Below are 14588 nucleotides of genomic sequence, written 5' to 3'. Positions count from 1 at the left end.
CCGTCGTCGGTCAAAGATACAGATTGCAGTATTAATTAAGCTGAAAATAGATTCGGGTTCAGCCATTTTGAATACCCTTTTCAAAGTCTAGCATAATATATATGATGGTGTCCTTTTCTTTCTCCCTTTAGAGAGCATTTGTTCAGATCTTTACAATTGCATCTGCAGTATTGTTATGATTTCCATGGTTTTTCCAGGACCTTATGTTTGTGATGATACACCTGTTTTACTTTCATTTTATTATATATATTAGCATCTCCAAAAGGCCACGGAAACTTCTATTGTAGGTTTTTAATTGGATCTTTCCACGGTGTACATCTCGAAACGTTGCAATCCTATCTCATTTCTTCACGTGCAACAACCACAATGACGTCCAACCCAAAGTTTATCAGATAATAAACCTAAAAAATAGGATGCGATGTACAAAATTTTGAGACATTAAAAAGATATCATACAGCGTCTACTCAAAAAAATGAAAAAGGGCAAAAAGAGTCGCATATTTTTCCTAGTTTGAAGTTCTGATATGAGGGAATTCTACATTAAAAAGAGAAAAATCACTGATCTATATATATAGTACTTAGATGCACGCATACACATCTTGTGGGTTGTGACATTTCTTTTATCTTAAATTCGTTGCAGGGAGCTTCTAAATAGTGGAGAGAAACCACACAAACAGTTCAGTAGACAATGCTAAGTTAATCCCATACAGATAGATTTGATTACCAATTCAACCAACTCCTTATAGGAGCAATGTACTATTACAGAGTTCATGCCTTCGGAGTCCAACTTAACATATCAATTCACACAAAGTCAGTTCATCCATCAGTTCTAATGTCAGTAAATACATAAAAATATCCTGTGTAACGGTTTTGTGATTTTACTATGACATGTATCTGTTACTGGATAAAGGCGAAGACTTCCTGTCAATCTTGTCCTAGGTGCGCAGATATCCTGAAACATATTTCAAAGTTGAGAAAAGGGAAAAAAATCACATGACAAATAGCATAACAGATGACAAATGGTTGACTAATAACTATATGTTGGATGAGATAAAGTACACTCTTAACATTAATGCAAAGAAATTAACACTTCTCTTGAAACTTATAGTTTACTCTCTTGTGATTAAACCTAAATTCACTTCACCCTCTTATTATTTTATTTGTCACTTTACCTCTCTATAATAATATCTAAATTGAAATTGTTACTTTTTCTATTATATTTGATTAAACTACTAGCTAAATTTGAAAATCCTCGTTAAAAACAAAGTTGTAAAAGATTGGATAAGTTTTCTAACCATCTAAAATTATATCGATCAGATTTTAGATGATAAAAATATGCATTTGTTCGATATATTTGTCATATCTTTGTTATATAAAATTCAATCTATGTAACTTTAGATGTGTTAGAAAATTTACTAATTCTCTACAATTTTATCTTTAATGAAAATTTTTAAATTCGACTTCTAATTTGATCAAATATATAAAAAAAAAATAATAGTTGCAAATTAGTCTAAACCACAAGAGAGTAGAGTGACATAAATAAAATTAGAGGGGGTAAAGTGAATTTAGACCTAATCAAAGAGGGGTAAAATGTAATTCTCCTTAAAATTTTAGTGCCATGTTAGAGAAAAAGAAAACCTTTTAGCAAAAATTTAACTCTTGCATTAATAGGTGGATCCCTTCACGAGAAAAGCATTAACTATATATATAGATAAAAAAAGCATCAACTATTTTGGAGAAAGCGTTCCACAAACAAGAGTGCATGCACTTACTAGTCAGATAAGACTTCTCTAATGGTAACAAAGCGGCCTTTCTCAATTGAGAGTTGAGCAGCCACACCCATGGCAACAGAGAACAGTCCATCAGTCAAGTTGTCAAAAGGGCCACTACTACCTTGAGCTTTAATGGCGGACAAGAAGTTTAGGTGCTCCAGGTAACTCGATCCATGATGAAGTCCCTCATACCTGAAAAGCACAAGCTAGTTGATCAAAACACTGATAAGAAGAATTATAAAAAAGCATCACTAAGAGATAACCAAAATCAAAGCCATATTAGCTTATGATATTTGATCCTGAAACTGTATCTTTTAAATATATAAGTTCTGAGTTTTAACCTAGTGGCATCAGCCTTATTTTGAACTGAATAGTGCTTACACAGAATCTAGTCTACAAGAAGGTGTTTGAATATTATAATTTAAAAGAGTTCATTCAAGTCCAATGCAAGGTTTACAAAGACAGAATGTATGCAAGCTAGTTGCATGCATGTGGAAATAGGTCATATCTACTATATTTACTATTCAACTAAAAGTGGCTTTCATTAGTTGAAGATAAAGAGAAAAGGATGCACTTGTTACGCACCGATTAGAGTCAATCCGCAACAAGAGGGTCTAGGTGTCGGATAGAGGTGGATGATAGTGATGATAAATGTGAAAAGTGGGGGAGCACAGTGGAAAGAGAAGATGGGCAATGATGGTGGTAATAAAGAGAGATTAATTTACTTCAACTCCTAAATTATCTTACTCTTACTCCTAAGACACTCAAAGCTAAAATAATTTCTCAATGCTCGGATAATTAAATAAAGGAGCTCAATCCCTTTTTATATAAAAATTGGGTGCAATTAGTCTTACTAGGACTAGCCCTAAAGACTAACACGACTCAAATTAGGATTTACCTTAAATGTTTACATGACTTAATTGGACTTGTCTTAAAGACTTACTTAACTTAATTAAACTTATCTTAAGAGCTTTTATAACTTATTTAGACTTACCTTATGGTTTCTCATAACTTAACTAGATTTGTTTTAAAGACTTATATTATAAATTAATTAAAAGATAAATAGATTCGATACATTGAGCCCAATGTTCTCGTGAGTTGATCTGAACAGACCCGGACCACATCACCCCATGACACTTCCGAATAGACCTGGACCACTTAGTCATGTGTGATTGGATTGGGTATGTTGGCGGCAATAGTTGTCCCGGCTGTAACTCGAGCTCGCAAAGTTAAAACATAGAACACTGGGTGCACCCGCGAGTTATCTGAAAAATCAAGTCGGTAGGCTACCTCACTTACCTGTTCAGTCACTTGGTACGGCCGAAAGTACCTATGTACTTGCTTTTGGTTCATGATGGGTCAACCCGAGGTCTGGCTGTAAGGCTAGAGTTTGGCATAGAAGCAACCTCCTACCGCAAATGTCTGATCTTGGTGCCCCTGGTTGTAGATCTACTTTATCCGATTTTGTGCACCGCTAAGTTGGCCCTGAGACATCGAGTCTGAGCATCCCTATCCACTAGGGTTTCCTTAACATCCGTTCATTTCATCTACCAAGTCAGTGTGTAGGAGACTAAGGTAGGAAGTGGCCTCCCGTAAATTGCCTCAAATGGTGTGGTGCTTCTGGCCAAGTTGTGGGAGGTGTTGTAGGCCCACTTTGCTCATGGTAAGACTTAGAGCCATCGCCTTAGCTACTCTCCGACGTAGCATCATAAGTACTGCTCCAAACACCGGTTCAAGACTTTTGTTTGCTCATCCGTCTATGGATGGTATGCTGAGCTCATTCAGAATGCCGTGCCCCACAAATGAAAGAATTCTTGCCAAAACTGATTAGTGGGCAAAGACCTCCGTGACCTTCCATCAAGTGTAGGGGTGGCCGAGTGGCGAGAAGTGTGCATAATTAGAGGCAGTCGACCACCACTATGATAACTGATTGCCATTGGACAGTTGGTAGGACATTAATGAAGTCCATTAAAATATCTTCCTAGATCAGCTCAGGCACGAGAATTGGTTGGAGAAGGCCGATTGGTCGAGTTGAATCTATTTTGGTTGCACACATCTTTCTTCATGTCGAGCCACCGGCAATTGAGCCCTAGTCGCTTGTGGGTCCTAAATAAGACCTCTTGGCCGGCAAGGGTTGAATCGTGGAAGTGGCTGATCAAAGCAGTTAACAGGTTTGCATCAATGGAGATCAGGATGTGGCCGCCTTGAGCATGAGTTCATCTCTCGTGCTATACTCAATTTTACCTGACAGGTCTTATGTCAGTTGAGCCATAAGTTCCACTAGGCTCGGGTCCTTCAAGTGACCTCCTTAATCTAGTCCAACAAGGAAAGGGTTGGAATTGAGGGTGGCTAGCTTGGCTGCATTAGGTTGGTGCGAGAGTGCATTGATAGCATTGTTCTCCGAACCCTTTTAGTAAATCAACTTATATTCATACTTGAGCAACTTGAAGAGCCACCTTTGTTCTGCTAGGGTGTAGATCTTTTGCTCAAGTAAGCAGGATAGACTCATTTGATCGGTGCGCACTATGAATCGCCTTCCAATAAGGTATGGGTGCCACTTGGTAACCTCGTGGACCATTACTAGCATCTCTTACTCATACGTCGATAATTAGCGCAACTGTTCTAAGAGGGCCTTACTCATGTATGCTATGGGTCGCCCTTCTTGCATCAAAATCACATCAATCCTATGCGTCAAACTGCACCACAAAAGTCTTCGTGAAATCTGGTAGGGCTAACATGGGCACCTTGGTCATGGCTCGCTTGAGTTCTTCAAATGCCTGTTCTTTCTTGTCGTTTACTCAAACTCACGCCCTATTCCTGTAGCCTTGGATGAAGTGTCAGTAGTAACCGATAAGACCGAGGAAGCCTCGAAGCTCCTTTAGAATCCTCGATCATGGCCAGCGCACCATGCTAGCTAGCTTCCCAAGATCGGCCTCCACACCTATGGAAGAGATGAAGTACCCTAGGCACTCAACTCGTGGCTGCCCTCAGAGGCACTTACTCTTCTTCACCTTTAGCCCATGCTCTTGTAGTATCTTCATCATTGTACGTAGGTGCTCCTCCCTTGATCGTCCCTTGATCGACTGTAAATGAGGATGTCATCAAAAAACACCAAAAATAGTGTTGAAAGGTTCGAAAGGCCGTCATGGGTTTAAAAGGTTGTCTTGTGAACGTCGATCACTCGAAGCCTGATCTAGTGATAGCCGGCTTGCAAATCTAGCTTGGTGAAGATGGTGGCACCAGCTAACTCGTCCAATAACTCCTCAATATCCGGTATTCGATACCGGTCTTTGATGGTAATAACATTTAGTACTCAGTAATCTACACAGAATTGCTATAAATTGTCCTTCCTCACCAACAATATCGACGAAGAGTAGATGCTAGGGCTTGGCTGGATGATGCCTTGGTCCAATATCTCTCAAACTAGCGGTGTGATTTCATCCTTTTGGGCATGCAAGATATTGGTAGGGTCTCAAGTTCATTGGTCCCACTCCCCGTGTAATCTCGATCAGATGATCATAGTCTCAGATCGATGGTAGTTCATGCAGCTCTTCGAAGACTTGACCAAACCCCTAGAGAAGTGAGCAAATCAGTGTCTATTGTATTACCTAGGTTTGGTTCCTTTGTAGTTGAGACCAACAACATCAACAAACTGCAACAGTCGGCTTGTGATAACCTAGTTAGGGCTTGAAGGCTAGCCCTAGGGTTTGGCCACAATCCTTCGAGTCAAATTGGTCTCCCCTATACTCAAAATCCATCCACATCATCCCGAAATCAATTAGGATTGTGTTAGTTTTTTTGTGATTGGTAAATTTGTAAGTATAGTCTTTCATGATGTAAATTCTTTAGATTTGTCGTAAAGATCAATAGCACAACCTCGTCCCATTTGAAAATCAAAATTGGAGCTATTTTAGTTTGAAGAATAGTGTTGTAGAGATTTTGTTCAAAATCCGTTCGAACAATACCTAAATCAATTAGAATGAGATAAATCCATTCGAATGGAATTTTCTGAACCTCACTAAACCCAATGTGGGAAAGGCGTTTGAACAAAATTTTTTAGAGAACTCACTGTAACTAACGTAGGAAGGGCATTCGAATAAGATTCACGTGCGTTCGAACAAGATTTAACCCATCATCCCTAAATCAACTAGGATTGTGTTAGTTTTTTTGTGATTGGCAAATTTGTGAGAAAGTAAAGTCTTTCACGATGTAAATGCTTTAGATTCGTTGTTAAGATCAACATTACAACCTCTTCCCATTTGAAAATTAAAATTTGTGCTATTTCAGTTTGAAGAATAGTGTTGTAGGAATTTTGTTTGAAATCTATTCGAACGAGATCTAAATCCGTTATAATTAGATAAATCCATTTGAATGGAATTTTCTAAACCTCACTAAATCCAATGTGAGAAAGGCGTTTGAACAAGATTTTTCAGAAATCTCACTATATCCAATGTAGAAAGGGTATTCGAACAAGATTCACGTGCATTTGAATGAGATTTAACCCATTTGAATGGAGCACATAAGGTTCACCCTTTTCAATCCGAGTTGTCATCAATTTAAGGCGTTTTAAGAGCCTATCTTTTGGGACTATAAAAAGGTCTTGAAGAAAATATGGTAGAGCTTCTAAAGGTAATTGAAAATATTTGGGAAAACAAAAAAAAGAAGAGTTAGAAGAGTTTCAAGATTAAATGTTTTCTTGATAGAGCTCTACTAGTTTCAAGATTGCATTTTCCATTGCTTCAAGGGTCACCGAGGCATGTCTTCAACCTTGAGGATCACTAAGATTGGACACCAAGCATAAGAAGCGGTGTATTGAAGGAGAGTCAAGCAAATCACTTTAGAGATGGTTATAAGTAACAATGGATGACCTATAAGTGTTTTATAACTATTGTTTATTATAGTGCTTGGTTTGATCCCAAAGAAGGGGTTTGTGGTTTTTCTACCCTTATTTGATAAGGAGTTTTACACATTAATAATATTGTGTTTGCGTGTGATCTTGTATTTTCCATTTTAGCTATCATTTAGCATTCTAATCGAGAAAACATCTTCTATAATTAAATATTTTCATATTGGGCTTAAGACCTAAAGCCATTGAACTCTTAGGACCAAGTCAGCCCCCTTTAAGCACTAGAGGGTGCAAGTCCAACTAGAATGTCTTGCATTGGATCTGCACCTCAACTCTATCGCACTTGCTATCAATTCACAAAACTGTGCCATCTTCAATAGCTACATCGAATCCGATGGTTGGAATCACCTCCAACCCAATCTATTGCACCAACTTCTCATCCATAAAATTGTGCATGCTGGCTGAGTTGGTCAGTATCTCGACTCGGTGCTTCTTGATTAAACCCTCTACCTATAGTGTTCGGGGTGTGTGTGTACTAGGCTTAACTCGACATGTGCCTTGTCTTCTTGGTCTGTGGCCTTCATGTCTGCAACCTACTCTTTGTTGCTCCATGGTTCCGTTTCCCCCTCCTCGTCTTCTCTGATCTCCACTTGTATGATAGACTTGAGTCCACTGATGAAGGTGCTGTAGAAGGCTGAGTCTGACCAACTCGGTACATGATTGCAAACCCTCTCAAACTCTTCTTGATAAGCTCAGACTATAGTCTATTGAGTCAGCTTAGTCATGATAATTTGGAAGTCTTCATACCCAGTTGTGCTGTTTGGGACCATCTGATCACGACATATTTTAAGTGGAACATGGCTATTAGGACCTTCTAGTGATCTGTGATTCCTTGAAGGTGAAGAACTGATCTGCTTGATAAAGCTAGTCTAGCAAATCGCCTCCTACGAACTGTGGAAACTCAAGGCGTATGGCCAGGACTTGAGCCCCTCCAAACGGCCCATTTTCATAGATTACATGTCCTCGTTCCCCAAGCAAGTGCCTTCTGCCATGGGAAACGGAGCCCTAGTATGGCATGGGATCCATGGCCTATTACCTGCCCTATAGGTGGCTCAAGTTGTGGGTTGCTCAACCCCTCGTCTTGGTGCAGACAGTTTATACAAGGATTTACCTTGCTTTGTTTCCGGCCAAACCCTAGCTACTGGTGGCTTAATCCAAGCCCTAGGGGTAGGTAATTTAGGCCAAGCCCTAGGTGTCAACGAGTCAGACCAAGTCCTCACTGTTGGATGGGGTAGAGTTTCAATGCGCCGAACTCCATTTCGTGTGCCCAACTCTGGCGGGGTAGACCGTTGGTGTACATGCCCAAGGGATGGGTCCACCCCAAAGTCCTCACCGTTGGATGAGGTGGAGTTTTAGTGCGCTGAACTCCATCTCGTGTACCTAACCCTCGCGGGTGGTGTACATGCCCAAGGGATGGGTCCACCCCAAATCCTAGGGCATCCTCCTCTTCGACCGATTTAGCACTCATTGGTTCAAGAGCCGCAATGCTCCTCTCTATTTGTACCCATGGATTTTGTTTGCCATAGAGTTTGTGGATAATGGACACCATGGATGCTTGTATTGATTGCAAGGACTTCAGCACCTCCGACTAGGCTGTTGATAGTGGTGGGATCACTAATTCTGGAGGTGGACTTGTGTTCTTGAGAGGTGGGCTAGTCGTCGGTGGTGGACCATTAGCCAAAGAAGTCTCCTCGGGGTTACCCTTGCTGCCATCCGTCATGTGGTTGTCATCTAGTCCAAAGATAATAACGGCTCTGATATCAAATTGTTATGGACCAATTAGAGTCGATCCACAAGAAGGGGTTCTAAGTGTCATATAAAGGTAGATGATAGTAGCGATGAAGGTAGAAAGTGGTGGAGTATGATGGAGAGAGAAGATAGGCAATGATGGTGGTGGTAAGAGAGATTAATTTACTTCTAGTCTTAAATTATCTTACTCTTACTCCTAATATAAACTCAAGGCTAAAATAATATTTCAATGTTTGGATAATTAGATAAGATTTTCAAATTAGGATTTGCCTTAAAGATTTATATGACTTAATTGGACTTACCATAAAAGATTTACTTAACTTAATTAGACTCGCTTTATAGGCTCTCATGACTTAACTAGACTTGCCTTAAAAACTTACATTATGTACTAATTAAAAGATAAATAGACTTGATTCATCGAGCTCAAATATCCCGTGAGTTGATTCGATCAAACCCGGATCACATCACTGATCCATTAGCAACAATTTGAACTACATTGGTCCTCTTTCTTTTCTACATTTGTTTTGGTTTAGAAAGTCTGTTGAGATGATTATCTTATAGTAGAAAGGTTTTTGTAGTGTATTGTTTCCACTTTTGTAGTATTGGAGTTGAAGAAAGTCAAAAACTAGTTCGGTAGACTTTTCTTAGTCAATTAATTTCCTTTGTGCTTACTTTTCTCTCTATCTTGTTCTTCTTCCTATTAAAATAAAACCCAGTTGCAAAGGCCTTGCTACAGTTAGTCATAATGTAGACCACTTACCTACAAGTTTTTGAGAAATGTCGAATAAAATTACTTGTTTCAAAGATTAGAAAAAGTCTCTAACTTGAAATTTTTTGTAAGATCTTTCCTTTATAATTTTGTAGGCAAAGGATATGATACTTTAGTAATGACTGACTGACTGATGACACATACTTGATTCGTTCATCCTCAGCTTTTATTGTGGTGACTCCAGCTCTGCCTGTTGTTCTAGCTCCAACCCTCACAATACTCTCCGGAACAAAGGCCTCACCCTGTTAAGAATTCTAAGTTTATGCACAATAAGAATAACATAACATTACAAACATCATCCCATTTTATGGATGCTCAACAAATGACGTAAGATAGCAGAAAGAAAAATCAGCACGAAAGCATTAACAATGACATGATAGTAGTGGGTGAGTTTCAACAAACCTAAGGAAAAACTACAGTCAGTCCTTAAATCTAAGTTAGAGTTCTTGAAAGGAAAAAGTCAGTATCGGACTAATTGCGAGAATCTACATAACATGAGAATATCAACTAAAGACTTCCACACTATTTGGAAGCCCGAAATCCTTGGAAATCGATTGATCTAGGATTCTAGTTTTTCTTACTCTGCTGTTAGGGAATACTAATTTATGAGTTTTGAATTGAATTCAGTGGATTTGGATGGACTTTACTAAGTATGACGAAATCCAATTATTTGAGATTGGACTTGGACAGAATTTAATTCCCACTTAGCTTTCCTAAATCTCAGAACTAAACCTTATTCAGTTATTTGGTTACATTCTTATTTATGGCAAATGGAAAAATAGGAAAATGCGACAAAATTAAATGACTTCTACTTCATTTTCTCCAGACAATAGAATTCAGTTCCAAATGAAATCAACTGATATTATTAAAATGAAACTAGCATAATATACATCTAGATTTGGCTCTAGACATAGTGAGATAATTTAACATCAACTACCTTCCCAATGTCGCCAACGACAGAAATCTCTTGCTCATTTTTACTGCCTTCAGCAAACATGCATAGGTCAAGCATTCCTCGGGAACCATTATCAAATTCCACTATAACAAATGCATTATCAATTATATCAGGTACCTGCATGAAGTGTCATTCAAGAAAATCACAAATACAAAAAGTGACGTGTTAATATGAATTTCTTGAAAACATGTGGAAGAAAAATTTCAACACAGCAGAAAGAAAAATTGCCAACCTGAAGATCTTTATCAGAAATAAACCTATAGCATTTCAAGTCATTCTGAAACTAATGTAGTTGAATAATTGTAGCCTTATTTTGATATTCTGGAATCATATAAAAGAAATGCTTAATTGACATTATCATAACACTCGATTGAGAAAGTGTATGACACTTTTTGATTAGGATTGACTATTAATTGCAGTAACATTTTCAGATTATGAAGACTTGGGATGAGTTATCATGTACAAAAAAGTTCAACAGAAAAGCACACATCACAAACTTTCAAGTCAGAGTTATTAGTTGGCCTAGTGGGTCATTTACTTTCTATATGTTTTTCTAATTTGTTATCTTTTATTTACAGTATTTCCATGTAAATTCCAGGCTTCAGCATTTTAACATGATTTATGCTTCGTTTAAAGTGTTTCATTATTCATGACACCTATGTGGGCCCACTAATCGAGTAAATTAAGAAGTTCCACCCCCTTATTTAGGAAAAAAAGATGGCAAAATTTATCTGAATATTAGGTGAAATTTTATTTTAAAATTTGAATTACCTTGCTTGCATTATGGTGACATCCAAGATCAAAAATTGAACAACTAATTAAGAAAAAAATTTAGCACAAACATAAAAATAGAAACTACATCTGACCTTTCCATCATAAATTTCATCTTTATGGTTAACGCCAATAGATCCAGATGCCATCACACGAACTGGATTTGCAGCAGCAAACAGCCTCATCAAGTCAAAAAAGTGGCAGCACTTCTCAACCAGCGTGCCACCAGTGTTAATATTGAACCTATTCCAGTTTTTGACCTACAAAGCCCTAGAATGAATTCTGACACTACAAAAAGAACATATAAGACTACAAACTGAGAAACACATCAGAGCAGAAAACATACTATACCTTGACAAGAAAAGGAAATCGATGCTCACGAATTGCAACCATTTTAACTCGGCCCAGTGTGCCACTTTTCACTGTTTCAATGAGTTTCGCCACAGGAGGCATATATCTGTACTCTAGTCCAACTTGCACAAATATCTCCTTTCTCTGACCGGCTGCCTCTATAACCTAATAAGGTTCTCAAAAGCTCCCATCATCAACAAAAAGCAAGCATAGAAGGATAAGATTATAGGAAGGAAGAATCTTGGAGGAACACAGTACATGGTAGTATTCAAGATTACAGATGACACAAAAATTAATTATTCTAGTCAAACAACAAAATTATGCCATCTTTCTTAAACTGAACTATTTTAGGGCTCTTCCCAACTCCCTCACATGTTTTCGATATTCAATAACCCCCTCCTCTTTCTATCAAATCCTTAAAACAATAAGAACACCAGTCTGTGTCCCACTTTCTACCTCTCTAGCCATACAGAACTACAGAAGATATAGAGATTCATAGAAACATAATACTAAGGACTAAATTGTTGCCTGACACTATGCAGGCCAAGGGGCAGAAGAATGACAGCCATACAATGAAACAAACAAGAGAGAAGGCAAGGAGGCCAACAAAGAGAAGCAAAACCAAATGTATAGTTTGACAGGCATAGTTTCATATTAAAGAAAGCTGTATTGTCCAATCACCTCATGATCCATATGTCAAGATGAACTTGGAAACAATCTAGTACTAATTCTACTTACTGTCACCAATAATTATAACATCATATTTGCCAAAATGGTCAGCTGTGCAGCACCTTAAAATCTAAGCTAGTACATACATCACAACTCACAAAAGATAATGTGCATTATGGTTATAAAAGTGGCAATGCTAGATGAAAGGAAAAGATAAATATGAACGAGAAGTAGTTACAAACAACATTTAGCCGGCATACTCTCAGAATAAATGTAAAACAATATAGAAAGGCTTTGCAGTCTCTATCAAACCTCTTTGCAGTCTCGAATTGTAGTGCACAAAGGCTTCTCCACAAGTATGTGATGGGCCTTAGGATGGTGAATGATATCCATGAGGATATCAAAATGAGTCATGTTTGGAGAAGATACAACAACAACATCGCAGAGCCCGCTGTCTAATAACTCACGATGTCCTGAAAAGATCTTAAATATGTCCTAGCTGTTAAAGACTGCATCAAGAATCAAGACACAGAAAATATTTCGACATGCAAAAAGTGCTCTAGAAAATAGTAGGACTTCAATGTATGTCAGAATAAGGAACGAATTTATCTACTTAATGCAGAATACTACTTCAGCGAGGGACAAATTTAATAAAATAAAAGTGTTACAAAGGAATAATAAACTAAACTCATTATTTAAAGAATAAAACAGTTAAAGACAGCGCTAAGAAATGCCCAAAAACTGTACATATTGCCTGCATTGCTCTGCTTAAGTAATTGGAATGTCCCACTCAAGAACTAGCAGAGACTAGTAACCAAGAATTCACTAACTCTTGTTAAATTAAATCACTAACTCCAACAGAGTAGAGACATCCTCTTCAGAGATTAGAAATAGCACATGCATGCAATTCACTTTTGACGGGCATACACAATAAAAAAGCATTTTTCAAAGGGCAAATACTCAAAAAGAACAAAGAGGGAAAAAAAAAGAGAGGAAATACATTTAACCTCCTCATGGTTAGGCTAACTTCAAAATACCTCGCTAAATTTTATTTGTCTTCATAATCCTCTCGTAAATCTAACCTATGTGCAACCGGGAGTTTTGAATAGAAAAACTAACGGTGAAAGATAATATTTTGTTCAACTGTTAAATTTTTGGACCCTTTTGCTCTTAAGATTATCTCTTTTTACAATCAATCCAAATTAAAAAGAAAGTGATATTCTTCACACACACACAAAAAAAAAAACATTATTTTTCTAAATTTTTAGTCGTAAAATTTAAAAAAACAAAGGCATTTTGATTTTGATTTGTCCTTTTTGTTCATAAAAATGGGTGCGTTTTGAATTTCTTTTATATTTAAATGAGCATTTGTTAGTCAGACAGTGACAAAATATCTAAATCTTGGTCTAAGTAACCAGCTGGGTGTAATTAACATCGAGGAAATGGAAAAAAGCGTGGGTGGGGATATGCAGCATACTTTAGGAGGAGGGAAATCGAGGGAACGAGCGAGATCGACGGCGAGGCGGAGGGAAGGAGGGTGAGGGTCGGCGACGCACGTGACAGAGGCGCCCTCGCCGCCGAGGTGGGCGAGGTTGATCATGTGCTCCCGCCCCATCATCCCTACCCCAACGATTCCGTACCTGATCACCGCAACACCACTACTATCCATCTCTATCTCTCTCTCGCCCCCTCTGGTTATGTTCACAAGAATGGCCCGAGCTTCAAACCTCTGAATCACTCCTCCTTACTTGTAGGATGGACTTAATTGGACTCGTTACTCTGTCTGTGGAAAAGGAGAAGTTATAAGAAGTAACGGATATTCTTACCGATGCCAGGTATTCTTCCTTTTTAAGTTACACGGTAAGTAACTGCAAAACAGTATCCGACCAAGTACGTTTTTTTTTTTATTATTTATTTTTACCAAAGTAGCCCTCCCGAATATCTATTTTATCGGGAGACTTCCAAATATAACTTACCTATTAGATTAGTAACTTATATAGAAATTTTAAATTATCTTAAAAAAATTGCCTGGTCTAAAGGAGAAGTTTATTAAAATTTCTACATAAATTATTAATTTAATGTGCGACTTATATTTTTATCTATTTAGATTTCAATATAATATATCTCTATTTTATTATATTCCAAATCAATATCTCTTTAGTTTATCTAATTGCAACAATAATAATAACTCTTTTTAGCATATCTTGATTGCAATAAAAAAAACCACATCTATTGGTACCGTTCCTTGGAAAAGTGTTCTTCTAGTTCTTTTATCTCCTTAGAAGATCTCCCCTCTTTCTTATTCTTCTCTCTCCTTTTCTTTCTCCTTTTCAAAAATTTTCCCCTTCACCATCTAAATTGATTGCATAAATCTCCTTAAAATCCCTCTACTAAGAGTTGTACTTATTATCAAAACTTTCAATCCTAACTTCCAAGTTCACATCGAGGATCTTCGGTAAGCACTTCTTGGTTTCCTTGATTAGCACTGCCGCTTCCTTCCTCCTCCATCCTTCTGAATCCCCCTAGGCCCCCTTAGGAACGATCTCCTTCTCCCTCCTCTCCCCTTCCCAGGTTACTTTATCACCTTCATCATCATACCACTAATGTCATTACCACCAGCATCTTAGCTAAGAGCAACTACCACCAC

The 14588-nt window shown here is 37.9% G+C and overlaps 1 protein-coding gene across 1 annotated transcript; it reads right to left on the bottom strand.

The window, feature by feature from the left end:
• Positions 1–677: 677 nt before the first annotated feature.
• Positions 678–13742, bottom strand: LOC140777331 (uncharacterized). The gene is made up of 8 exons (XM_073121372.1): positions 13419–13742; positions 12254–12424; positions 11273–11437; positions 11017–11181; positions 10133–10267; positions 9340–9437; positions 1772–1963; positions 678–951 (listed from the first exon to the last, which is right to left on the bottom strand). Coding segments are annotated over exons 1-8 (1119 nt in total). The 5' UTR covers positions 13611–13742; the 3' UTR covers positions 678–950.
• Between the last annotated feature and the right edge of the window lie 846 nt (positions 13743–14588).

Source organism: Typha angustifolia, chromosome 2 (assembly GCF_048772165.1).
Source record: "Typha angustifolia cultivar Huaian chromosome 2, ASM4877216v1, whole genome shotgun sequence".
Classification (NCBI taxonomy): domain Eukaryota; kingdom Viridiplantae; phylum Streptophyta; class Magnoliopsida; order Poales; family Typhaceae; genus Typha; species Typha angustifolia.
The sequence above is the reverse complement of the archived record's forward strand: the minus strand, read 5'-3'. Positions and strand labels throughout refer to the sequence as shown.

Coding starts and splice junctions, on each gene's coding strand:
- LOC140777331 (XM_073121372.1), bottom strand. CDS start 13,610: ATGGATAGTAGTGGTGTTGCGGTGATCAGGTACGGAATCGTTGGGGTA. Junction 11,438..12,253: donor CAATTCGAGACTGCAAAGAG/GTTTGATAGAGA, acceptor GAACCTTATTAG/GTTATAGAGGCAGCCGGTCA. Junction 9,438..10,132: donor TCGTTGGCGACATTGGGAAG/GTAGTTGATGTT, acceptor AATTCTTAACAG/GGTGAGGCCTTTGTTCCGGA.